Below are 27214 nucleotides of genomic sequence, written 5' to 3'. Positions count from 1 at the left end.
GTACACGTGGGGCTCAATAATTAAACCCGTAACATTTCTCAAACTAATTTATTTGAGATAAAAATCAGAACTAGGAAAATTAAATGGAATAAGCATTTTTGTATGTTTCACACTTTAAAAAAAGCTTTCTAATTTGACACTCAGAATTATCTGGTGAAAAAGCATGGGTACAGGCCATCCCCGCCTACAGAAAAACACCAGTAAATAAAGTGGTGGGATGAACAACCAGCATCTCAACCTGTACTTGTAGTCAGGGTTTGAAACAGCCCACGGCTGAACAGTTGAGATGACTGACCTTGACATACGGGGGAGCAAAAGATGACAGGTGCCACTTCACACTTGTGGGGCCGCAATTCTCCAGTTCCAGAGAGTTCTCTGAAAAGAAAAAATGCGCATTTGTATTCTGAGAGGCTAGTGGCAAGCAGCTCCGTGAAACTGTAGCACGAATCAAGTCAAGTAGAAACTCCAGAAGTTTCTAGAGAATCAGAGATCCTGTTTTGGATTTTTTTTTCTTCAGGGAAAAATGCAAAGATATTGAAGGGCTGAAACAAGAGAACACAATTATAACACAATGGGAAGACAGGTGTCAATGACTCACACGGTGAGACGAGAGAGATGAAAGCTCTGTCCTGGGTCGACACCACTAAGAACACATCATCTGAGCAAAGAGCAGGCCACTGCTCAGAGAGACTAGAAAGAAGGGGAAGGGCATGGGTGGCAGCAGGGTGTAAGTGGACCCAGGGCTCAGATGTAACTTCAGAAGCCGGGATACAATAGTCTCAAGAAATTCCAAAAGGAACAAAGCAGGAAAATCCAGGAGCATCAGCACCCTAGGTGTGAAAAGCTCATGGAGGAAGGGGCAGCATCACCTAAGAAGCTATGGATCCAGCAAACAGCTCTGATCAAGCTGTCCAGGCATCACGATGGCACTAAATCAAACTAAGAAAGGGAGGCAGGGAGCGGGGCCCTTCCAGCAGAGAGTGCTGAGAAAGGCAGCGGTTATGGAGAAAGATGAGGGGTGGGGCAAAGGTGTCTGTGACAGCAGCACACTGTGGGCTCATGGAAAGGAGCCAACAAAGGAGAAAAGGAGGGCAAGAAGAAAGGGTGGGGGCAGGGAGGGTCCTGAGAAAACAGAGTAGATGGCTTTAACTAGATTTAAAAACAGAAGGCTTCCTTTATGATAGAAAACAGATTGCATTTAGCCTGATGCCTTCTCTATGTGTGAGGCAAAGTCAGGGAAGAGCTGGGACATGGACTGCTGGTGAGAACACAGGATAAAGGGACATCTGGGACAATGAATCTGTCCGCAAAGCCTATATGGTTTTGCCCAGTAATGCCCTGACACTCGCTGGAGTGGGGGCATGAGTGGCTAGACAGCTAGGTTTGACCAAGGTTTAACAAGAAGGCACAGGAGTCAAGGGAAGCGGGGAAGGCTATGGTTATCAGGATAGGCCATAAGACTCAAGGAGTCTAAGAAAAGACTTCATGGTAAGGCCATGAAGGTTGTGGACCTTGGAATGGAGACTTCAACAAGGTTGGAAAGACTGAAACACCCGAAGCAGGGGAAAGACAGGATGGTCTGGAGACACTGTGGTGTGGTGTGAAAATGGCCCCCAACAGGCTCACAGAAAGTGCCACTACTGGGAGGTGTGGTCTTGTTGGAGGAGGTGTGTCCTTGAGGCTGGGCTTTCAGGTTTCAGAAGCCCAAGCCAGGCCCAGGAGCACTCTCTCTTCCTGCTGCCTGCCAATCCAGATAGAGAACTCTCAGCTACCTCTCCAACAGCATGTCTGTCTGTGCGTCACCATGCTTCTTAACATGATAATAATGGACTAAACCTCTGAACTGTAAGCCAGCCCCAGTGGTCATAGTGTCTCTTCACAGCAAAAGAACCCTAAGACACCCATCTCATTTCTTCTTCAATTACTAGGTTAGAGATCTGGTTGGAACAGGATAGCAATGAACATCCAATAATACCTAAATACCAGAAATACATATTTATTTGAGCCTAGGCTTCAGAGTTTAAGACTGTATTTCCAAATCCATCCCATTACTGAAATGACTGCCAATGACTCCATAATTTTCTCCTTAAGTATAAGGAGTAAATTTTGTATGTATTTACTTAAGATGAACTTCCAGCACAAAGCACTAACATGTGTGACGCCCTGGTTTTGAAACCTAGTATACAAATGCACAGCTATATTAAAAGCAAAGCAATAGACGACATGCAGCAGCTGGCATCTGACCAACCTAACTTTGTGATACAATACCTGAGGTTTTACCAGGTTCTGTTGGAGGAAAAATCACTGTCTTGCTTCTAATTTCAACTTTTGTGGAAGGTGGTTTTGTTATTGGTTTTGTCAAATGGCTAATGGAAGGTTCAGGTCCTCGGGCAAGATTTCCAAACGTACTGGAGGCCAAATGAGGTAAAGGCTCTTGAGTCAAATCTTCTCGAATTTGAACCTTTACCATTTTCTGAAATAGGTCAAATGAATAAGACACATAAGTAACTACCAGTTTAAAAAGCACATTCTGGTTTTTAAATTACAGTAAAGAGATTCCAAACAAATGAAACACCGATGAATTTAGAAATAAAAGTTTATTCAGATCTCAACGAAGTAAATCCTTTGGTTCTAGCTCCTCTCTCAGCATTAGCTTTTCTTCACTCCCTCCTCCCTTCTACTGTCTCTGCATGTGCGTGCGTGCGTGCGTGCGTGCATGGGAGTGTGCGTGCACCTGTATCTGAGCACTCACAGGGGTGTTGCTAGTCCTCTTCTGTCTTGTTTTGAGTAAGGCCTCTTATTTGTCACTGTGTACACTGGCTAAGAAGCCAGTGAGTTTCCAGGGATTCTCCTGTCTGCCTTGCATCCTGCTATGGGAGCCCTTGGACCAGCAGATGCACACTCCTGTGTCTGTCTTTACACAGGCTCTGGGGCTCTGAACTCGGGTCCTGACACCTGGAAGGCAAGTGCTTACCCACTGTGTCACCTCCCTGCCTCCCTCCCTCCTTCCTTCCTTCTTGATTTTAAAGCAAATAATTTGCAATAGTTTCTAGGTCCTTATTTTCCATCCCCGTCTCCCAATAAAACTGTTCAGATCACTAAGAGCAAAATTCTGTATGAAATGCCCTGAGAAGTATACCTACTTGGGTTTCATTTGACTTCTGAAATGTGAAAGTTAATAAGGACTGTGAAACTGAAGCTACAAAATAAAAGGAATGCTGCTCAGAAAAATAACTTAGACCTACCTTCTCTCCATTATCACAGTGTACGTAGATCAAGCCGGCCCATGGGAACATTGATTGTTTTGTGGACAGGGAAGAATTGGGACTCACAAGAATTTGTATTTTACTCCTTTAAAAAAAAATTAAATAATGAACACTGAGAATACTCTTCACTTCTACAGTAGTAAAGACAAGTTACAAATACTGTTCTACAATAACCAATCTGTGGTGATATTTTATTTGTATGTTAATAAATAAAGTTTGCCTGGAGATCAGAGGACACAGAAAGCCATTAACACAAAAATCAGGCAGTGGTAGCATACGCCCTTAATCTTATCACGTGGCAGGCAGGGTCTCTGTGTGTTCAAGGACACACTAGGGAACAGCCAAGCATGGTGACACACTCATTTAATCCCGGTACCAACCACAGAGACCTGGAGGTCTGTACAGACAGGCACTGACAAGAAAGTGAGGTAGCTGGGCTAAGAGCCAATGAGAGGGCAGAACAGCAAGGCAATAAAGGTGCAGGTTAGAAAGGAAGTAGCTCCCTTTTGGTAGCTGCAGAGCTGGAGAGGTAAGATTGGTGTCTCTCAGTATTTCCCTGATCTCTAAGGCTTTCACCCCTATATTTGGCTCTGTGTTTCATATTTAATAAGACCGTTTAGAAATTCATCTATATCAATCATTTCCTGTGGCTGGGAAAAAACAAAGAATGTGGTTAGCTCTTGCCCCAACTTTTTCATATGGTTCATCTAGCCTCAATACCCAACAATGGCAAACAAAAAGTATACTGATACAAATCCCTTAGCCCCAGGAAAAACTCTTTCTAGTATAAAACATTGAATAGAAGTATCACCTCAGAATCAATTCCAGACAGATTCATACTACACAAACTCTGAGCCACTTGATATTTAGGGATGATATGGTTACAGCACACAGCAAATTAACTTTCCAGTAAACTGGAAGAAAGTATGAGAGGAAAATGGAGAGGGGGTTATTAATTAGCCAGTTATTGATATTCTCTGTTCTCAAATTTCTCTTCCAAGACCTAAAGGTAAGCTTAAATGAAGAGATCAGACTTGTGTCTATGGAAAAAAATCAAAAATAGCATAGCAAAATGATTTTCCATAACTAATACGAAAAAAGTCTTCAGAAAAAAATACAACAAACAAAAAACAATGCACATTTCAAACCAAGGAGAGAGAAAGCAAAACAGCTAGGCTTTGAGAGAGACTGCCAACCCTCATCACACACCTGGCTTTATTCCCTACATTGTGATTTTGTGAGAATAGTGTGTCAGAAACATTTTGATGTCTTCCATTGCAGGGTCTCTGTTCCTCACCAATCACGTCTCTTTTCCATCTTAGGGTACCCCTATCTAGCTGTGTGTATGATCTCTTAAACTGTGTGTCACAAAGTAAGATGTGTTCTTTGTTAGCACAGGGCAGATCTCTACCGATTAACTTTATTTGCTTATTTCTGCAGTTCTGGGAACAGAAACCAGGGCCTCACACATGCTAGGCAAGAGCTCTACAACTGAACCCTGAACACAGATGTGTAAGATAACCTGGTCCTTCAGTTGAGATGAGGGAAGAAATCAGTGGGAGTGGGAACAGAAGGGAAATAAGGTCAAAATAAATGTGTAAGATATTTACACATGTATGACAATGTTCTATATTCATTATATATAACTAATACCTTGTTTTAAAAGGCATGCAAAAAGCCAGACATGGTGGCACATGTCTTTAATCCCAGCATTTGGGAGGCAGAAGCAGATGGATCTGTGAGTTTGAGGCCAGCCTGGTTTACAGAGTGAGTTCCAGGACAGCCAGAGCTACAGAGAGAAACCCTGTCTCAAGGTGGGGGGGGTGGGGGGTGGGCAGAGAAGCCTCCATGATGGCATCTGAATAATAACACAGAAAAAAGAAGAAGAAAAAAAAAAAACATACTTACTCTGGTGTGATAAATCCATGTTGTGGTGTGACTGTCAGGCAATGTGCTGGCCAGTATAGCTCAAATCTCAGTACCCTAACAGTGTTGTTTATAATCTGGAAACGTCCAGTTTTTGCCATGTCTCCTACCATAACAGATAAAGAATATTAACTCCATTTAGCCATAGTGGAAGACAAACATTAGTAACACGAATCCTGAGTAAATGCACTTGAGTAACAACAGCTTATTTTGCTTGTCTCAACAGTTCGATTATAGGAATTTCCAGTCTGTGTTAAAGTGTCTTCTAATAACTCCTAGAAACTACAAAGACACTGGCTGCGCTGAGCCAGGTTGGAGACTGTAACCTAAAAGGCTCTCTTCTGATTTCACTCTGGGAAACATGGATTCACCATTTGTTCCTGCCCAGAACCAGTTTTCAGGGTTCCATCGACAAGTAGCAGATAGAGCTCCTTAGGTGGAGCGCTGGTCAACTGTCGGATCTCAGGAGTGGGAGCTGCAGCTACAGAGATGCAAACCCTGACTCCTAAATGCACTTCTGAGAAGTTCTTACCCAAGTATTCACAAGAAGGAGGAGCTACCAGAATCAAGTGTTCCGGATGGACAGACCACCCTTCTTCAGAGGCTGGTGTGTCCTGAGCTGGGTGGGCCATTTGTGAGAGAAAAGGAGGACCTTGAGGGCCTTTAACCGGTAAAACATCCAAAGAGACATTGCCACCTTGTTTTCCAGAAGTTCCAGATTCACTGGGAAAATCACTTAAAAACAGAAAAGAGACATGAAAAATACTAACAAATCTAAACATTTCACATTTATACCAGAGCTTCATAAAATAAAAAAGATGACACAAGTAAAGGGTGTGATATGCCATATATAGTTCAGTAAACATGAAGTCTCCATATTTTATATACTTAAAAGTACTTTATAGGGCTTGGGATGTAGCTCTGAGATAGAGTGCTGGCCAAGCATGACAATGCCTTGGGGTCTGACCCTAGTACTACAGGAGAGAAAAGACAGAGACTTAAAATCCACATCTCTTTTTTTTTTTCTGCATGACTTCTGTATCAAAAATCTCTTAAACAATTTACTGGGAAATGGCCCAATAGAGAGAAAAACCAAATTCACTAAGCATGGTTCAATACGCCTTTAATCTCAGCACCTTGGGACTGAGATGGGCAGTTTTCAGTGAGTTGGAGGCTATCCTATCCTGGTCCACACAGGCATTGCAGGCCAGCCAGGGTTACACAGTCAGACCCTATCAAAGGAAGGAAGGAAGGAAGGAAGAAAGAAAAGAAGGAAGAGAGGAAGAAAGGAAGGGAGGAAGGGAGGAAGGAAGGAAGGGAGGAAGGGAAGGAGGAAGGAAGGAAGAAAAGAAGGAAGAAAGGAAGGGAGGGAGGGAGGAAGGAAGGAAGGAAGGGAAGAGAAAAGAAGGAAGGAAGAGGAGGAAGAAAGAGAAAAAAAAAGAAAAACCAAATTATTTTTTAACATATCTCTAACTGCATAATGACAACTGGTTTCACAACAGTGATAACAAAACCCATTTAACCAGCAAAGACTTAGGGAAAAATGCTAATACAGTCAGGAAGACTCGTACTATTTTCTAGTAAGCCTTAGAAACAATTCTAGGTCAAACCTAGTTTGTAATCGCAAAAGCACAAATCATAATTGAAGTTTTAATGCACAGTGTCCAATTCTGCCCCCACACATGAACTGCAGCTTTATTTACAATCAACATTGAACAGAAAATCAGAGGGAATCCCTGCCTCCTCTTCTTACCAGCACATGCTCACCTTGGTTTCAATCAGACTGCATGGCAGCAGAGAAACAAGAAAGGCATTGGAGAGGCATTGGCACAGTCAGAACCAGGTGAAACAAGTGTTGGTTCTTGGCATTTCTACTTACTGATAACGATTCCTTACTATGTGATATATGTAACTGCTATATTTAATTATTCTTTTAAATGCCTTTGAAAATTATCAGAACTAAAGCAAAGGAATAGGAACAGAGAGGAGGGAAGGTGCCAGGCAGGTGGAAGGGTTACTGGCAGCGGGGGTGGGCTATGGTACTGAACACATAGGGATACTAAGCCCGTATGCACTGCAGCGCTGGGCCCAGGAAACAAAATACAATGGCATTGGTTGACACTGAGAGACTGAGTGAAACCTTAAGGCAAAAGAGGGTAATGGGACTAATCAGAGAACAACATAACTATGGGGAAAATATACTATAGCATTAGATAGGAACTGGAGGCATTGATATTAACTCGTGTTTGCTTTTTTGACATGTTTATGAACAGAAATAGATACAAAAACATGTGGATTTACACATGAATCCACACATTTCTTAGGTCTTCCACTACAATACAATGGGCACACCCAATGATATTCCCTGGTTTCCAATGTCATTTTCTAAACAAAGGTACTTCTAAGAGAAATGAGCATTGTAAAGCTGGGAAGGGTAAGGTCAGACAAGCTTTGACTACCTTGCTGTGCTAATGAGTAAGAAACTACTCAAGGCCTGATGGGAGACCCATCAAAAGTAATAGTGAACCAGAGTGAGAGGAGAGAACCAAGAGTCACACTGACTCTCTAAGCACACCCTGCTATTAGGAAGTGCAAACAAAAGGCTCTTCTTCACAGTGGACACCCAACTATAGAATATAAAAAGAATAAAAAGACCATGATAGCAATAACATAAATCAGGCAACAATTACCAACAGATGTAAAAAAATTTGGTAACAAAAATAATTCTCTATATCTGAATATTTGCTTGAAAGATATTAACTTGGTAGTGGAAAAACTTGCAAACACTAGTTTTAACCAAGTAATAAGAACATTACTCGAGCGGTGGTGGTGCACATCTTTAATCCCAGCACTCAGGAGGCAGAGCCAGGCGGATCTCTGTGAGTTCAAGGACAGCCTGGGCTACAGAGTGAGATCAAGGAAAGGCACCAAAACTACACAGAGAAACTCTTGAAAAAAAAAAAAAAGTTAAGAATATTACTACTGCTGAGCACAGTGGCACATGCTTCTAATAACAGAACTCAGGAGTTAGAGGCAGGTAAATCTCTGAATTCAAGGCCAGCGTGGTTTACACAGTTCAAAACAAAACCACCACCAGAATGGGTCAACATCATATACCACCTGTGAGACGCAGGGGAAAAAAAGGAAACAGCATCATTTCTTTGTTCTGCTGAAAGCATCAAAGCTGAATTTGCAAACTGAAAAGTCATTGGTAGGAAAATGGTCAGCACCTGGTCTGTAAACTATTTTCTTGCATTTACTGGGAAAACTCAGGAAAAAGAGCAGATGTGGTAATCTCACAGGCAGCATGCTAATCCCTGTCTACAGACTGCTGTAATAGCATGTTTAGTGTATCATCTGCTTACAACTGTCTGTGGGAAAGAAACCTGAAATTTATGAGCCTATGGGATATAGCTCTTTGAAAATTATCATATAAATTATTTAATTACCAAACTACAATGCTTAAAATAGCTCCCTTTTGCCACATGCTCAATACAGAAAATCTGTGTAAGACTGGCCTAGAACACAAGTATTAATACCAAAAGTAAATAGGAAGCACCACAGATAACTGATCTCAAATTACCAGCAAAGCCTAACTATGAATTCTTTGACTGAGGTTCTGATTTGATAATCCATTCATACTCTCTCATCTATGAATGGTAAGGAAGGACAGCTCATTACTGAGGAGACAGTTCATCAAAATGTAATATAAACTTGGATTCTAGACAAGAGAAAAGAGGATCTTCTTCCATAGTTTAACTGGGGAGATTTATTTTTAACAGAGATGTATAAACTGAGTCCATGCACTACGGATATCACTGTAAATGTTCTGACTCTGAGAGATTAACTATGGGGACTAATTTTAGTAACTCAGGGTTACTCAGGCCTGCAGTTCACTGCCATATGACTAAGACAAAAATTTCTATAAAAAAGAGATAGCAACATAAATATGTTAACAACTAGGAAATCTGAGTACTGAGTTTTCAGAAGTTGTCTGCACTATTATTTTTGAACTTTTCTAGGCGCTTTAAATAATCAAATTAAGCTTTAAAAGTAGGAAAAATGAGAAAAAAAATAACATGGCCTAGTAAGATGAGCTGCAGTATGAAGTCATGAAATCTAGCAAAAGATTTGTTTATGTATTTGTTTTACCTTTTAGATTCCAACCTAGCACTGGAAGAAGGCTGAAGAAATTCTCTGCTAGAAACAGAATCTCTGAATTCTCCAATTACTGACAGGGTAATTTTACGCATGCTTCCATAAAAGAGCTGAATATCATTAGGCCGCTGAGGAAGATCACATGCTGCAAAAGAATACACTTTGAAACCCATAAATTCTCATGCAAGCACAGCACGAAACAGTACATTTACATGTAGCCATATTATTGCCTTAGGTTGGGGTAGGAAGCATCTCAACTATCTGGAACACTGGAACAGACTGTCCACCACCAGAGCTGACAAACTATGACCCAAATATGAATGATCATCATTGCTAATCCGTAACCCTTGGCAACTTGATAAACTCCTCTGAGCTTTAATTCCCTTCAATATTATCTGGAACAGCAGTGCTCATCTATCTCAGGGACACCATGAGTCTTAAAACATGAACATTTTTCAAGATATGTATGGCCCAAAGCATATATGGTGAGCGAGGCACTCTTCTAGTTCTTCAGGTTAACTAAATTTCCAGAGTGACTCTTTGAGGTAGGTATTATGAGGTGCACTTTAAAAGGAGGAATCTGAAGCGCAGAAAGACTAAAGGCAAGTTTCATAGTTCAGCAAATCTAGGAACCAGTCACTATTAGCATTACTAAATGTTTCTAGATTAATTAAAAAGGGGGGAGCATCATGAACATCTCTTGGGAGTATATTTCATTCTATTATCCTTTAAAAATTATACATTTTAAATGGAAATCAAAATATAACACAGGAAATTGGTTTTGTTTTTTTTGAGACAGGATCTCATATAGCCAAGGCTGGTCCTGTACTTCTGATCCTCCTGAATCCACTCCCAAATGCTTGCATCACATTCATGTATCATCATGCCAGGTAGTAAATTTAAATTTATTAGTAACTATGCCATGACTATAAATTATGAGAGTAGTTGCTTATTTATTAATAGGTTTATCAAAACAATGCTTCTTACAACACACTTCTGGAATTTCTGGACAAGGAGCTACCCTGGAGCATCTTTCTTCATCCTGGTCCATCTTTTCCACTTTGTCTACATTTCCTGTTCTTCAAGTATATTTTGACAGTCAAGTCATTCTCAGTGACTGCTCGCCCATTCCTAAACACACTCCAGTGCTCCACTCCTCACAACACACTTTAGTCTTCCCTACATCTGTCCTCTACATCTGCCAGTCCTTCAGGGGAAGGACTGCATTCTAGTGTCCACACAGCTGGTACCATCTCTCTTTCGAATGGACTATCACTAGCTGGTGGAATTATGCCAACTTCCGAACCACTGCAAACGCCACCTGCTTTTATTCACATCTTCACCGCAGCTGCAATGTTACTTACTATGTACATCCACATCAAAATGCAGTTTAGCTCTTAGCTAGAACTTTCCTCTGAGGAAGGGATGATGTTCTAAAGTAGCAAAGATGGACCTTAACCTAAATGTGAATATTCATGTGTGATTTTACATAAATATTTACATATTATTTTACCAAAATGATACTTTGCTATGAAAATTTTAAATGATATTTTCTTAATAAATGAAGACTTTCATTAAATGACATTTATCACAAATTTGTATCACTGTTCTAATGGCTATAAATATTCTGCTATATATGCTTGGACATTTAGGGTACTTCTCACTTCTTACTGCTATCAACAACACTAGAAAAATTATTATGGTATAAAAATTATATATGCATTTTTACATCTTGGTGTATTTATTTTGTACGGATAAACAAACACAATTAAATATTTGAACTGTTTCTCTCGAGTGAGCTTAAGCATCTGTCCTATACTCTGCATGTGTGTTTGGGATGTCTTGGACACCACTACATCTCTAAACATGATCAAGAAATCTCCAACAGCATAAAGTGAGTGTAATAATGGCCCCATCCTCCTTCCACTCATGAGCCTACTCTTTACGGACATGCATTACTGAAACCAAAAATATTTATAAAGCGAAGTTCTTCCATCTGATTTTCAAAACCCTTAAGGATGAAAAGTAGATGCCATTCCCATTCCATAGAGGACACTGAACTCACTGATAGTCTTTAAAGTCAGAGGTTCAGACAGCTCAGATTCAGCTAACCACATCTAAACTAACCACTTTCCTGTTCACACCCCATCCCAGATAATACCACAAAAGACCCAAAAGATGAAAGATGTTACAGTTTTTACCTTCATCTATGAGTAGCTCATCCTGAAATACTTGAGCGAAGTCGATGTTCTGTAGCACACTATGTTCCGGAAGTATCTGTTTTGTGACTCCTGGTTTATGCAGCAGGGCTCTGCCAGAAGAGATCTTTATTCACTTTATACATAAAGTGACTTACATCAGATTTTTCCACTAGCAGCATGGTACATTCATTCATAGAGCATATATCTTAAGTCATAATATAAGTACTTGTTAGAGCCAAACCTGTTTTCAGAAGTTCAGCTGAAATGGTAGTGAAATCATTAGTTTTAGCTCAATAGTAATATCAAAGTAAGAGCTCTTTAATGTAAGAGAAGAAAGAAGGACAGATCCTTCTGAAGGCCTATGTTTTCATTATTTGTGATAATTTGGTCATAAAACTTGCCTCAGGGGGAGGCAAAAAAAAATATATAAATAAATAAGGATAAGCTGTTTAGGGAAATATTTAAGTAACCACATGATTACTGTAGAAATAAGCATCTTCCAAAGGATCTCTCTGCAGTGAAAAACAAACCATAAACATCTCTGTAATTCTCAAATGTTCATAGCCACAGGAAATTCAGCACCATAAGTTTGTGATAAATAGGAGTTATGAAACAATACACTGTATTCTTCATGTTTCAGTAGAGAGGAAAGGAAACAGGATATGTGATGATCTGATTTCTTCAAATTATTCTAAACTAATTAAGAAGCCCAGTTCAGTCGTGCTTGGTGGTCCACACCTGTAATCCCAGCACTCAGGGGGCAGAGGCAGGTGGATCTCTGTGAGTTTGAAGCCAGCCTGGTCTACAGAGTGAGTTCCAGGACAGGCAGGGCTGTGCAGAGACCCTGTCTCACCAAATAAAAAAGCCAGGTTCAAAGATCACAGTGAGCTTCCGCTCTCATCATGGACTTCCTCTGTAGCTTCTCTAGCCAAAGAGCTCAGCTTTATAACAAGAAGCATCCAGAATCTATCACATAACAATGCACCTTTTTTTTTTTTTTTGAGACAGGGTTTCTCTGTATAGCTTTGCGCCTGTCCTGGAACTCGCTTTGGAAACCAGGCTGGCCTCGAACTCACAGAGATCCGCCTGCCTCTGCCTCCCAAGTGCTGGGCTTAAAGGTGTGTGCCCCCACCACCCGGCTGCAATGTACCATTTTTTTTTTTTTTTTTAAGATTTATTTATTTATTATGTATACAGAAGAGGGCGCCAGATCTCATTACAGATGGTTGTGAGCCACCATGTGGTTGCTGGGAATTGAATTCAGGACCTCTGGAAGAGCAGCCAGTGCTCTTAACCTCTGAGCCATCTCTCCAGCCCCATACATTGTACCGTTTTTTTAATCACACTTGACCTACAGCAATATTCCAAACTTTCCAACTCAGTATATTAAATCATTTACATTAGATGTATCAAATTTTATAAAGTATCTGTAAGTTAAACCATCCTACACATTTTAAAAATACAATTATATTTTCCAGTAATTTTAGCCTTTCTAGAAATATTCTAAGTTAATCATGTAGATTTATATAATATAATCTGTCAGTAGTTCTTAAAATCTGATCCGATATATTTTTAAGTATGTCCTAGTGTAAAGTATGATGGTCCTATTGGATAAGGAAAAAGAGGCATATTCCCTAAGTCAAGAAAGAAAACGGAATGCAGGAAAATAGAGGTGTTTCCTCCAAGTATTTCTAACTCACATTATGCCAACTTAAGAGCCACACCAATTTACCAATGTTTTCTTCGCCCATCAGTTGACTAGTAAATAGTGAGGTATGTTCTAAAACTTCCAAATCATTAACTCTCCTTGCTTTCATTGACCAGTTCCCAACACTGTCTGAACAAAGTCTGTACCTTCGATACTGCTGTCTGGAGATTTCGTCACCACCAAAGAAGTAGACAGTTAGCAGTTGTGTTGAGGGTCTGCTGTCACTCTGTCTGTCTGATGGACTATACAGCAAAGTAACATCCTGATACACAAAAGAAAACCACAAGTACCAACAGTCAGTATTTTCCTCAGTAGTCATCTCACTCCGAGTGAACAGTCTTGCATACTAAACAGAACACAGGCACAAGAACCAGCACACTGGAAGGCAGAGGCAGGGAAATCTCTGTGGGCGAGGTCAGCCTGGTCAACAGTTCCAGGACAGCCAGAGCTGTCGGGCAGGGGTCGGTGGGTGGGGAGCACAGGTCTTCAGAAAAACTAGGTAAGTAAGTACTTCTATTCCTTACTCCTTTCTAACAAGATTTTAGCCCTTGGCCATAAAATACATAATTAATATTAATCAAAACATAACTTTAGTTTTTAGGGCAGAGATTTTATACTTACTTTTTGGGTTCTTTCCTTAAGCACAAATTTATCTGGAAAGATCCTCATTATTTTAGGATCCAGCAAAACTTTTCTTTGAGAATCTTTAAAACAAACTGCTTTAACAAAAGGCTGCTCTGGAGCCAGTGTTGAGAACAGAAAAAGTAACTTTACTTTCTTTGCCAGGAATTAAGCCGTTCACTGTTACCAAGTAACTGTCAGATAATTTTTTAACATCTTCTAAAATAAGATTACTTGTTCCTCCATATCCAGACAAAGGTATCTAAGGAAAAAAAAATAGACACATCAAAATTTATTTTATATAAGAAAGCAGAAAATTTATTATATCAGAAGGAAACATAGATTTAGTACAATTAAAGTTTTAGTGTTTGTATCCTTGGGCTAGAAATTACCCAACTTTTAGTCTACCATTTGTTTGCATATATTATATACGCAGCACTTCCAAACTGCATCTGACTATAGAAAGATCAACCATTTCCTGTTGCATGAGCCAAACTTAACCAAAGAACAATAAAAACTAGTATAACGACACTTGCATACATTTGTAAGGTAAAGCATACAATTGTAATTTAATTTTGAAATGCCTAAAAACACAGATACACTAGTAGGTGGTCAGCTTTGTGGTAAGAAATACACCAAAGCATAAACTGTAGAATCTCAGTGGTAGTTTTTCAACTTCTCAGCAAATCAGAAAAATTGTCATAATAGAGAACTTTAGCAGGGGAAAAAGCCTACCCTCTCATAGTCCTTTAGTAGAGCTATCAGCAGAGAGAAGCGGTCAAACAGGACTAAACTGACTACCAGTACTCAAAACTCTCAGCACAAGCAAGGCAGGGATTTGGAAGCTGAGACAGAAGCCAGGTTTGAGAGATGCTTGCTATAGTATTTACAGAAGTGGAGCCTTTAAAGGGGAAAAAAAAAAAAAACAAACAAACAGGAAAAGGCTCACAGATACCTCCATTATAAAGAAAGTAAGAGAAACAGTTACCTTGCTAGAAAATAATGTTCTATGCTGGACAACAGGCATCTCTAAAACCTATCTTTGACAGGCTCCAAATAGTCCCTTGAGAATATGGGAAAAGTAACAATTGATTTTGATTTGCCTTATGTGCCTCATCAAAACAACATTAAAAACTAAACTTAGGTTCCTCATAAATTGCTTTATTATAAAATAACATTTCCAAGACCTCCAGAGCAGAAACCTAGAAATCTTATCATTTAAAATTACTTCCTATAGTTACAAGAGCCAAAAATACTTCAACTTTTTTTTTTTTTTTTTTTTTTTGCTTTTTATACTTTTGAGTAAATTAGCCGCATGAAATTACACGGAAAATGATAAAGGGAAATCCTCAATGTAAGTGTTCTTTCTGAGCATCTGTCCCTCTGTCCTCGGAGATCTGTTCTAGGACAGCCTCCCAGACCCATGAATACCGATTCTGTCATACTCAGGTCCTTTATTTGGAATGGTGTGGTTGGTTTTTTCTGCTTTTTGTTTTTATGTGGAGCTGAGGATCAAACCCAGGGCCTTGCGCTTGCTAGGCAAGTGCTCTACCACTGAGCTAAATCCCCAACCCTGGCGTGGTTGTTATATATGACCTACGTACATCCCCACATACCCTTTGGAACACCTTTAGAGGATACAACATGCAATATAATATAAATAACTATTGGACTGTTTAGAAGATACTATCAAAACAAACAGTATACATGCTCTGTACAGATACAGTTCTTTTCAAGAATTTATGGCTAGAGTTCTTGCTACACAGGCATGAGGCCTGAGTTCAGATCCTCCCGTAACCCAGTACTCAGTAACTATAAACAAAAGCACTAGGGAAGCTGGCTATCCAAACATACACATGCACACACACACTTGCACATATATGTACACATCACACACACATGCTAAAACACAAAAGCAAAAATTGTAATTAAAACCAACCTGACACCGGCAGTGGTGGTGCACACCTTTAATCCCTGAACTCAAGAGGCAGAGGCAGGCGGATCTCTGTGAGTCCCAGGCCAGCCTGGGCTACCAAGTGAGTTCCAGGAAAGGCGCAAAGCTACACAGAGAAACCCTGTCTCAAAAAAAACCAAAACAAAAAAACCACCAACCTGACTTGACCAATAGGTCCATAGATTAACTATTGCTCTAAAGGAGGGTTTCTTAAACTCAATACTATCGGCATTTTGAGCCAGATGTTTGGTGAGGTGAGAGTGTGTGTGTGTAGCATGTGGCAATAATACTCTTGTCCTAGTTTCAATTAAGGCAATCAAAAATTCCTCCAGATACTGCCTAAAGTCTCTGGAAGCAACAGAGCCTTGGGTGGAGAACCACTGCTCTCAAAGACTACAAAACAGAGCTGTTCTTCAGCACCACAGGGACTGCATAGAAACCAATGAGGGCTCCACACTTATGTAGCCTTAGCTGACCTATGTAGAACGGAGAGACCAGTTTTATCTCAGGCTATTTTGAAAATAAAATATGATATTCCACCTACCAGTTAACCATGATGTTTAATGTGTATTCAACATGCAAAAAGATCAAGTACTTTTTATTTCAGTCCATCATGAGCACAGAACATCCCATTCATTCCTCAGAACCCAACCACAACACTGGGGACAGCAAGAAGCTGCATGTCATAGGTAAAGTCCTGAAGTGCTAATCCAGAGGGAGTGTAGATGACAGAGACAAGGCTGACTCTCTGGATTCCCTCCAGTTCCCCACCACTTCACCGGGCTATTTTAACTTTAACAGTCTAAGTCTTCTCCTGAAAGACGAGCCATTTTGAACTGGGGAATCACAGAAAACGCGCCCTGCCCAGCTCCATAGCATCTACACAGGCAGGAACTGCACTAAGCCTGGTCAGTTTAAGAGGGTGCAGGCAACCAGGACTATGGACTGTTAGGGCAAAGATCTACAACCTCAAATATCAGCCAAAGGCCTGGAAGTAATCACACTGTACTAAAAATAGCGTGAGGGACACAAGCCCATTTAGTCCTATCCACAAACGCAGATTGTACTTTTATAGGAAACTAGATCCCAGTGCTATGCACCCATACATTGAAGCTCTGTCACAAGTTCTAAGAACGACCACGTACCTATTCAAACAGGCTGGCTGGCAGCAGGCCAAGCAAGCATTTGCAGACACTGACCCTGTGTCAGACAAGCTGTCTGGGCCGAGCTCCTACCTGACACTAGGAAGCAGAGCACGCATTTCCGCTCTGGCCTCCCTGCCAGAGAAGTGTACAGTCTGAAGGGTTCACTTCTGCGTAGCTGGTGTCATCCAACTGCACTGCCCTTATTCTCTTTCCTCAGTGATTTACACCTTTTATCTGTAGTTCTGAATATATTTGTGCAAATGGTTTTAAATCAATTTTTAAAAATCTGTCTTTGTAGACCAACTATCTGGAACATAGTCTAGAAAACTGTATCAAGAGATATTTGCCACGATCTGAATGTTGGTGTCTCACAAAATCCATATGATGAAATAATCCCAACATAACAGCATTAGAGAGCAGGACTAATAGAAAGTGCCGAAGTCATGACAGCCCTGCTTTCAAAAGTAGAATTAGGGCCGGGTGGTGGTGGTGCACACTTGTAATTCCAGCACTCAGGGAGGCAGAGGCAGGTAGGCCTCTGTGAGTTCAAGGCCAGCCTGGTCTACAGAGTGAATTCCAGGACAGCCAGTGCTACACAGAGGAACCTTGTCTCGAAAAAAAAACAAAAACAAACAAACAAACAAATAAAAAACAGCAAAAAAGGTGAAGAGAGTGAATCATTCTTGCACCAAAAGTAAGTGTCATCTTTGAAACCAAGTGCAACTCCTTGCTAGATAGTGAATCTGCTGGCACATTGATTTAGGACTCTCAACTTGAGAATTATGAGCAACAAATGTTTAAAAATTATCCAGTGTGGGGCTGGACAGATGGCTCAGCAGTTAACAGCACTGGCTTCTCTTCCAAAGAACCAAGGTTCAATTCCTGGCACCCATATGGCAGCTTATAATAGTCTGTAATTCTAGTTCCAGGGGACTCAACACCCTCTTCTGGTATCCAAGGGCACCAGACGCACACGAGGTACAGTGACATGTAAGCAAAACACTTCTACAGATGAAATAATAAAATAATTCTCTAGCTTGTGGTATCTGTTGTTTATATGGACCAAATGTGCTAAGACAATAGTTTGCTGAGTTGAATAGCTCTCTCTGGATTTACCCAAAATGTGTTTATGTTAGGTATGTTTCAAATTTCTCAAGCTGAAATAAAAATATAAAAGCTTTAGGATACATGGTGATTATATGATTCTCACAATGGTTGCTTTTAATGACTTGATAGTTACCTTGTAATTTGTTTGTAAGTCTATAAAAACCATAATATATAATTTACCAATATTAAGGCAATGGTTATTACCTAACATGAACTCTATGGAAAGAAAAAAGCAGTGAACTTCTCTTACCATAAACTTAATGCCTGGCTGTGAACGATTTCCAAGCTGTTTGATTTCTAGTTTAGCCAACATACAAGATAATCGAGTAGGTGCAAATAACACAGAGATTACATAATCCTCTCCTGGGCAAATTCTGATTTCACAGTTACTGGTCAATCTCTCTTCTGAGCCAAAAGTGTTCTTAATCTACAATTTAAAAATAACCACTATATAAACTCAAATACAGGCACAAATGAAACACACATTAACACAAACTCTTACAGTGAGTCTTGGAGGCTGAAAGATGGCTCAGCAATTAAGAGCACTGCTCTTGTAGAGGACCCAGGTTAAGTTCTCGATACCTACATGGCACTCACAAGCATGTCTAACTCCAGTCCCAGAGTCTGACATCTTCTTCAGAACTCTATGGGCACCAGGCATGCACAAGCTGCATAAACATATATGCAGGCAAATACTCATACATATAAAACAAAATTTTAAAAATCTTTTAAGGGCTGGAGAGATGGCTCAGAGGTTAAGAGCACTGGCTGTTCTTCCAGAGGTCCTGAGTTCAATTCCCAGCAACCGCACGGTGGCTCACAACCATCAATAATGAGATCTGGTGCCCTCTTCTGGCCTACAAGTGTATACACAGACAGAACACTGTGTATATATAATAAATAAATAAATCTTTAAAAAAAAAAAGAGTACCTGTTACTCTAAAAAAAAAAAAAAAAAACTTTTAAAACCTACAATCAAAAAATCAGCTGGTCTAGATGAGGAGACACCCCAATAGTAGAGTTTGCCTAGCATGTACAAGACTCTGGGTTCTATCCCCAACACTGAAAAAACCAGAATCAAAACCACTTGGTCTAGGCTGAGTGTGGAGGCATACATCTATAATCACCTTTGGGAGGCAGAGGCAGAGCTCCCTGTGAGCTGAAGGCCAGCTTGGTCTATATAGCGAATCCCAGGTCAGCCAGAGCTCCAGCATAAGACTGATTTCAGACAAATACAACAACAAATAGTCTACATATATTAAGTTATTAAGTGTTCTGTACTCAAAAAAAAAAAAAAAAAAAATCAGAAGCCATGTGTGGTGGTACAGGCCTGTGGGAGGCAATAGGATCATGAGTTTCAGGCCAGCCTAGGCTATATATACAGTGAGACCCTGTTGAATAAACAAAACAAAATATGAAATGAAATAATTTTTAAAAAGTGTTTAAACAAAGACTGTAGTACGAACCTGAAAGCAATCCTGATCCTGTCCTTTAATGAGCAGTCGCAAGTTTTGGGCTGTAGTTGTAGAACTGTTTCTTAAAACTAGCTTCTGGAGCCTAAAAACAATCACACATTTTAAATGTCTTCTTTTCCATGGATATTTCTATAGTGACAAAAATGAAGCCAACTGCACCTGACCACAGTCTAAAGATAGGTTGACTGTACAACTCATTAATAGGCTGGAGTCATCTCTCCACAATTATGGAATTTGTTTCTGGAAATGCGAGGCTTATTAAGACTCGACAGGGAGCCGAGTGGTGGTGCACGCCTGTAATCCCAGCACTCGGGAGGCAGAGGCAGGTGGATCTCTGTGAGTTCAAGGCCAGCCTGGGCTACCAAGTGAGTTCCAGGAAAGGCTCCAAAGCTACAGAGAAACCCTGTCTTGAAAAAACAAAACAAAAAAAAAGACTCAACAGGGAAGATTTTTAGCTTAATATCACTCTCTAATTTATCTTCTCAGATGGTCTTATTCATATATAATATATATATATGAATTTGTGTGTGTGGATCAGATCTTTTAAGGGACTGGACTCTTTGGAAAACAAGAGGGTCAAAGCTACCAGGCTCATTTGTACAAAGTAGTCTTTTCAGCAATATGCTGAGTTAATTCACTTTTTAAAGATATTAGAATATAAATAAAGTGGACATATAAATAGCAGGTTGCTAATATGAAAAACCCTGGATCTTTGAAACAAATTCCTTTCTTCACTTAATACAAAATAAGAAATCCCTGTTGTGCACAAAAATGAAGACCACTATCACTTAATTTGAAGTTTGTCCTAAGAATTTATCAACTAGATTGCAATCTCCCTAAACAAGATACAGTGCCTCAATTACCTTCTCTCTGCCTTTCCATAAAAGGAGCCCTCATTCTCTAAATGCTTAACCAACAGAGAACTCACCAAAAAGCCTAAGAAAATAAAAGGCAGTTTGAGATGCATTTTAAAAATGAGACATTATAAATTTTTTTATACAGTTTACTCTTTTATGAAGATTATATATATGATAGCTTTATCTCCAATCTAAAGAGAATAATACAGGCATATTTAACACCTGAGAGAACAACATTAGTTAACTGGACAACAAAATCCCAGTACTCTTGATGGCTGCTGTGAATACTCACTGTGTCCTGCCAAGAGGGATACCTCCCCAAGTCAGAAACTGCTTATTGGACAGAATCAGCGGAGTTTCTGAGCAATGAGGTCCGGGTGGCAGAGGTTTGCTCCCAGAAGAAATGACTTCACCTTTTAACACTACCTCATACTGAGGTCCTAAGGGCTGCACAAATATTTTCAGGATCCTAAACCAGAGAAGAAAATATAAGTCAAGTGTCCCATAGTCAGTTCCTTTGCCCACTATATCCTATCCACTCCCTTTGTCCGAGATACTGAATCTGTGAAGAAAACCCAGCATTTCTATCTATCTATCAAAGGCTTACATTCTGGGAGAAAGCACACACAAAAGAATAATCACAATAATGTCTACACGGTATAGCACAAGAGAAGTTTCACAGGGCTTTCTTCATGAGGAATTTAGGAAAAGCTGAAGGTCACAGAAGAAGTCAGCACAGGGTTGAGGAAAAGTACTTGAGGCTTAAACAAGTACTTCAACTAGTGTCTGGTTTTCAGGGGTCTCGTATGAGCTAACTAGATGTAGGCACTCTATACTCCACGCTGGGGACAAGCGGTGGGGCCTGGGTGGGTGCTTCTATGACATATACTAAGCTAGCTCCATGCAGTCAGGTTCAAACACAACAAGAACGATATTCTGACTGAAAGTTACTTATGACTTAGATGTCAAAGTCACAGGTCCTGGAAGAGACTGGGGAAGAATTGTAAAGCAACAAATAAAAAACTGAAGTAAAAATTTTCTGGAAGAAAAAAGTTAAAGAGGAATACCAAAATGCATGCTTTATTATTTACTTTTATCAGAATTTATCAGAAAATAGCAACTTCTTAACTTAGATTCAGTTGGATTAAGAGAAGCATTTTACTAACAAAAAAGATGGGCCAGTGAGATGGGCCAGTGGGTAAAAGCTCTTGCTGAGCAGGCCTGAGGATGTGAATTTGATCCCCAAACCTTTGGTGGAAGGAGAAACAACTACTGAGAATGTCCTCTGATCTCCATTCATGCGCCATGGCATGTGACACCCATACCAAACACATCGTACACACAACAGTGATACTATAAATTACATATGTACATATACACATACACACATATACATACACGTGTGTGTGTGTGTGTGTGTGTGTGTGTGTGTACATATATGGTAACTGAAAAGATTAAAGCACAGTTAGTTATATCATTATTTCACATATTAGGTGAAGTAAAATAGGTACCTGTACATGAGTGAAAATTATCTAAGCAAGTGATCATTATAAATATTTTCATATTACCTTTCTTCATATGCTTTGGGATCCTTTGGTGTAAATGAAACTATAACTTCATGTTCTTCTCCAGGCTTGAGAAATAGACTCTCTGGATCCACTGAAAACTGACTTCCTTGTTCTGCAACCTAAGAAATTACATAACTACAACTTAACTCCTGCAAGCCTGTTTCCTTGTATTCTGTGCTTTTCTATGCTATTTTTAAATTTTTGTTTGCTTTTTTGTTTTTTGAAAGAGTTTCTTTGTGTATGTAGTAGCCCTAGCTGTCCCGGAACTCTCTGTAGACCAGACTGGTCTCAAACTCATAGAGATCTGCCTGCCTCTGCCTCCCAAGTGCTGAGATTAAAGGTGTGTGAACCACTACCATCCCTCTTGCTCCTTGTCAAAAGGATATTTCCTTCCTCTTCCATTTCAATTTTTTTCCTGCCCCATCTCCAATTGCTAATAAATAACTACCATGATCTCATCACTTAAGGATCTCAGAAATAAAACCTCTATATGTAGACTACTCTCTTCCAATTCTACATACCCACAGATGCCACACAAACTTCTAAGGAACTATTCAAGAATTCTTATATCCAAGGCTTCAACATTAACCAAGCTTATACTTGGGGCTAGTGTGACTCTCGACAACACTCTCGGTGATTCCCAGCTCAGTCCTCATAACATCCTAACAAGGCTCCCAATATAGGAGCCATCAGAAATACTACATCATTCTTTCAAAAGTTCTTACCTTGATATCTAGATAAACTTCAATATTCCCAGCATTTTTCAAAGGCAAGGGCTGCTTTGTTGAGGAATTTACATCGGCCAACAAATACATAGTCTGTGGGGTAGGGTAAAGATGCATTAAAAAAGTAATCACAATTAAAGAACTATCGACCAGAACACCACAGAGTAACAACAGAGAAAAGATGAGGATACCTGTAAGTCCCTGGGGGCATGAATCCTAGCTATTCCTGCTCTTGCTCGGAGGTCCACACTTCTAAGAACTGGTATAGGGTTTGGGCTGTCAACTTCTATATCCACTCTGGCCACGAATTCTTCTGCTGAGCCTAGAATTTCTATAGAAGTTTACTTTTACTTTAGTAAACAGATATTTAATCCCAAATTTCACCAGTTATCCAAAAGGATGTCCTCAGGGATCCAAAGAAAATTCAGGGGCCAGGGAGATGACTCAGTGGGCAAACGGTGCTTGCAGTGCAAGAATGACGATCTGAGTGTGACCCTCAGAATCCACGGAAAGGTAGAAGGAGAAATCCAACTTCGTAAAACTGTCTAGTGATCGTCACACAAACGCCCACATAGGTACACAACAATAATAAATTAATTAAAAAGAAAAGAAAACCCAGTCAAGACTTTTAAAACAACCCAAACCTAGGTACGTCTAGAGAGACCAGCAGAGGAAATGAGTTTTCTGCAGCACTTGCTTAGACCACCTACACTTCCGTAAGTTTAACCCCAGTATCATACCATCTTCTCCATTTTCCAAACATAAAATTTCTGACAATGACCCAAAATATTGTCATTTAATTAATAAAAAAAAACCTGTAAATATCAAGTTTAATTACAGAATAGGATAATTCAAAATATATATGTATAATACCTGAAGTGAGGAGTTTCTTTGGGCTATGGAAAATAACCCAAACTATCAGAAATTCTGGATCCTATTAAAGGAAAAACAAAATTTTAATGTATATTGATGTTAAGACTGAAATCCCAATGAGCTAAAAGTAGTTTGGAAACTTGTTCTTTACTTCTAAACCAGTTTTGTTAAACTGACCCAACTTACCTGTCCATCATAACTGGCAGGGATCACATGACTAACTACGGATGGGGACACCAGCTGAGCAATCACATCAGAGAAAGGAGCTGTTTTCAGAGACGCATGGATGGGTTCTTTGGAAAATGTGAAGCAGCGCCAGGCTAAGGCATTCTGTTTAGAAACAGAAGAGTCAGTTTCAGCAAAGTCATAGCAGTACATTTGTTAATAGGCTCTTTAGCAATTTAATTTACTTAACAAGGAAAACTTAACCAAGACTATTAGCATTGCCTATCACTTCAAATCACTATATTCTGTAGGCAGTCTCTCGGAAACTCTAGGTCAGTACTTACAGCATTAATAATCAGTCTGATTGGCACAGTAGCATGTGTCTTGTTTATTAGCTTGAGTGGGAGAGCTCTCCAGCCATCATAGGTCAAGTCACCAAAATCCAGAACACCTCTCTTTTCCGTTTCTACCTAAGTATGAAAAAAAGGACTGAGTGACCTAAAGCAATCTATGATTAATAACTATCTTAGCTATGTGCTTCTTTTAGCAACAGTTCAGAGTCCACATGACAGGTAAACTTAGACCTAGGTCTTCCCATTCTATTTTATTTTCCATTTTATTTTATTGTTGTCTATAAAACTGTGTGAAAGAAAGTCTTCTTTTAAAGCAGGCTAAGCACTCAAACATACTACAGAACAAGGCAAAGTGGCTACTGCGACTCTGCAAACACTATTAGATCTTAAGTTGAAGCCAATCGTTTTAGAAAACAGAAATCTCCTCTTAATTAATCCTATCATTAGACTTTCAATTCCTTAATTCCTTCCACAGCTTCATGAAGATCTTGGTCTATTTCAGATTCAGTCTGATACAAAAACAGTATTTAAAATGATGTCAAACAGACATATCAAAGGGTAAAGATAAGTGTGTACTATGTGTTAGACTGGTATGTCTTTAAACACTGGAGAGCAATCTAACAGACTCACCCTGATAGCCACACATGTGAAAATTTACACAATTTTTAAAACACACAAACTTTCATAGTTTATGAAACTACAAGGAAAGCAAAGACATATTAGCAAGTAGGAGCTGAATTCTATAATGGCCACTGAAGGTCAGGGGTCCAAATTAACCCCCAAGATAGTTGAGGTTTGACTCTTTCCAAAGGTAGTAAATTTCAGGCTCCTTGTGGGCAGGGCAAAGCTGGAAGAGAATGTAAACACCATACATAAAGTCCTGGAATGCAGTGTCCTTTCTAAGAATATTAAAGAACAAAAACAAACAAAACATCTGACAAACTACCCTGTGTTCAAAAAACAACAGGGGACCTTCCCAGGGATGGGGACATTTGGAAAGACTGTTGCAAGACTTGAGTCTAGGCCACACCAGCACTGGCATGGAGCTCCAACTGAGACTCACTGAGCCTTGCATGCCTTCTTTGCATTTCCACAGGATGCTCTCAGGGTAATGAGGACACATGAAAGGAAGGAAAATTTTGGGCTAAATAAAGAGACATTATAACAAAAAGATGTTAAAGAAATTGGAATCCATTAACAAAAGAGAGATGCCATAGAAAGATCAGCACTGTCCAGAACAGACTTTAAACAAAAGGGATGAAAGAATGGCCCAGTTCTCAGTTCCAGCTGTCTAAGAAGACAACTATAATGGCCTAGTTTACACTGACTACCACATCCAAACACTCTCCTATGACCTACACAGGCACACATGTGGTACACATTTGTACATGCAGACATACACTATACACATAAAAGCAAATAAAACTAAAAGAAAATATTGTAAGAAACAGCTAAGATTTAGCTTCAAACACTGGGGCACATCTGCCCACAAATTCTTCCTGTAGCAAATGACACTACTTTACAGTTACCTCGATGACGGGGGTCTCGGCAATAGCAGTGAGAGTGACTCTGTTTCCCAAAGCTTCTGCTTGCACTACTGTATCAGCATCTGCTGAAAAGGGCCACGAAGCAACACTAAACGTACATCTGAAAATTCCAGAATTTGTGGGTATAAAAAGAATTTTTATCTCTTCTGTGGAGCGAGGTCTTATAACAACTTTATTCTTGAAAACTAAACATGTTTGTGTTGAAAGATCCACCTATAAATAAGAGCAAGATAGTGTGTTAGAAATGGATCTACCTTTCAAGGCTAATCATCTAGTTTAAGATTCCTTTTCCCAGTTAAACTAGGAAATCTAGACGTTTGTTGCATGTTAAAAAATAGTCAACTCTTGTAACTCATTATTTGAAAGTATCACCAATCCAAAAGCAAAACACTTTTTGATGGCTGGAGAGATGGCTTGTAGGTAAAAAGTACTTGATGCCAAACTTGACAGACTGAGTTTGAACCCTGGAACTCACATGGTAAAGGAGAAAACCAATGCCCACACATGTAAGCAAAAACTAAACAAGTAATTCTCACTACATACAGGCTGTGTGCACTCCTAGTAGATTTTAAAATGATCAAACATATTGACCTAGACCCTCACTCTTCTAAAAAGGACACTGAACACGAAGTACTTCACAGCTCTAGAAACCTGTCTAGGATGATTTCTAGTTCTACATGCTGTGTCAGATCCTACCTTCAACCCACAATGCCTTCCTCCAGTTGTTTTATTTTTACCTCATTTAATGATCTGGTAACAGATGGGAAAGTGAAGAAAATAAGAGATAGCAGAGAAGTGATGGAGAATGTTAACTGTCAACTACAACATCTACAATCCCCTGGGAGCTGGGCCTCTGGACGTGCCTGTGGGGATTTTCTGGATTGCTTCATTTGCAGTGGAAAGACCCACCCACTGTGAGTGGTGTCATTCCCTAGCTGGGATCCTGGACTCTGTGTGGAAGGCGGAGGTTGAGGAGCAGCAGCATCCAGTGCTCTTTGGTTGCTGATTGGGACTATGATGTAGCCAGCTGCTTTAAGCTCCTACTGCCTTGATTTCAATGCCATGATGGCCTACACTCCTGGACTGTGAACCAGAGCTAACTCTTTCTCTACTGCCGATGTCAAGAATATTTTATCACAGCAATAGGAAAAGAAACTAAGATAGAGACAATAATATTTTACCAGGATGTTGAGAGAAGAAAGAGAATAAAACCATTCTGTGTTGGCTGGTAAGTAGCAGTCACAAAGCCTGGACATGTCACAGCAGGAGTTTCTGACCCTACTCACAACTCCCACATGGTTATCAAAGTGAAGAAAAATTTACAGTCTCTGATAGCAACTGTAGTTGATCATATGAGAGCCTTGCTAAACATTAAAGCTATTGTTTCCATGGATTTCAAAAGATCATATAATAAAATTAACAGATTAATAATATTCCTCTTTCCAAATGAAGACTTGGTCCAAATGAGTAACTTAGTTTTTTTGTCTTTTCTTGATACATGACAATAGCTTATAGTCAACAGTATTTAGTAAAACCAGGAACTCACTATGCTAAAGGCAAAATAA

At 39.7% G+C, this 27214-nt stretch overlaps 1 protein-coding gene across 1 annotated transcript in view; it reads right to left on the bottom strand.

Annotated features, from left to right (window-relative positions):
- Cep192 (centrosomal protein 192) overlaps window positions 1-27214 on the bottom strand; it is an 87222-nt gene that overhangs the window by 10600 nt on the left and 49408 nt on the right. The window contains 20 exon segments of the mRNA XM_036204906.1: window positions 296-375; window positions 2269-2473; window positions 3246-3351; window positions 5175-5298; window positions 5725-5927; window positions 9345-9495; window positions 11552-11661; window positions 13406-13521; window positions 13881-13988; window positions 13990-14142; window positions 18337-18513; window positions 19553-19643; window positions 20711-20887; window positions 21987-22105; window positions 22712-22804; window positions 22903-23042; window positions 23585-23645; window positions 23771-23914; window positions 24094-24219; window positions 25632-25862. Coding sequence (XP_036060799.1) covers window positions 296-375; window positions 2269-2473; window positions 3246-3351; window positions 5175-5298; window positions 5725-5927; window positions 9345-9495; window positions 11552-11661; window positions 13406-13521; window positions 13881-13988; window positions 13990-14142; window positions 18337-18513; window positions 19553-19643; window positions 20711-20887; window positions 21987-22105; window positions 22712-22804; window positions 22903-23042; window positions 23585-23645; window positions 23771-23914; window positions 24094-24219; window positions 25632-25862 — 2715 coding nt within the window.

This window comes from Onychomys torridus, chromosome 13 (assembly GCF_903995425.1).
Source record: "Onychomys torridus chromosome 13, mOncTor1.1, whole genome shotgun sequence".
NCBI lineage: Eukaryota > Metazoa > Chordata > Mammalia > Rodentia > Cricetidae > Onychomys > Onychomys torridus.
The sequence above is the reverse complement of the archived record's forward strand: the minus strand, read 5'-3'. Positions and strand labels throughout refer to the sequence as shown.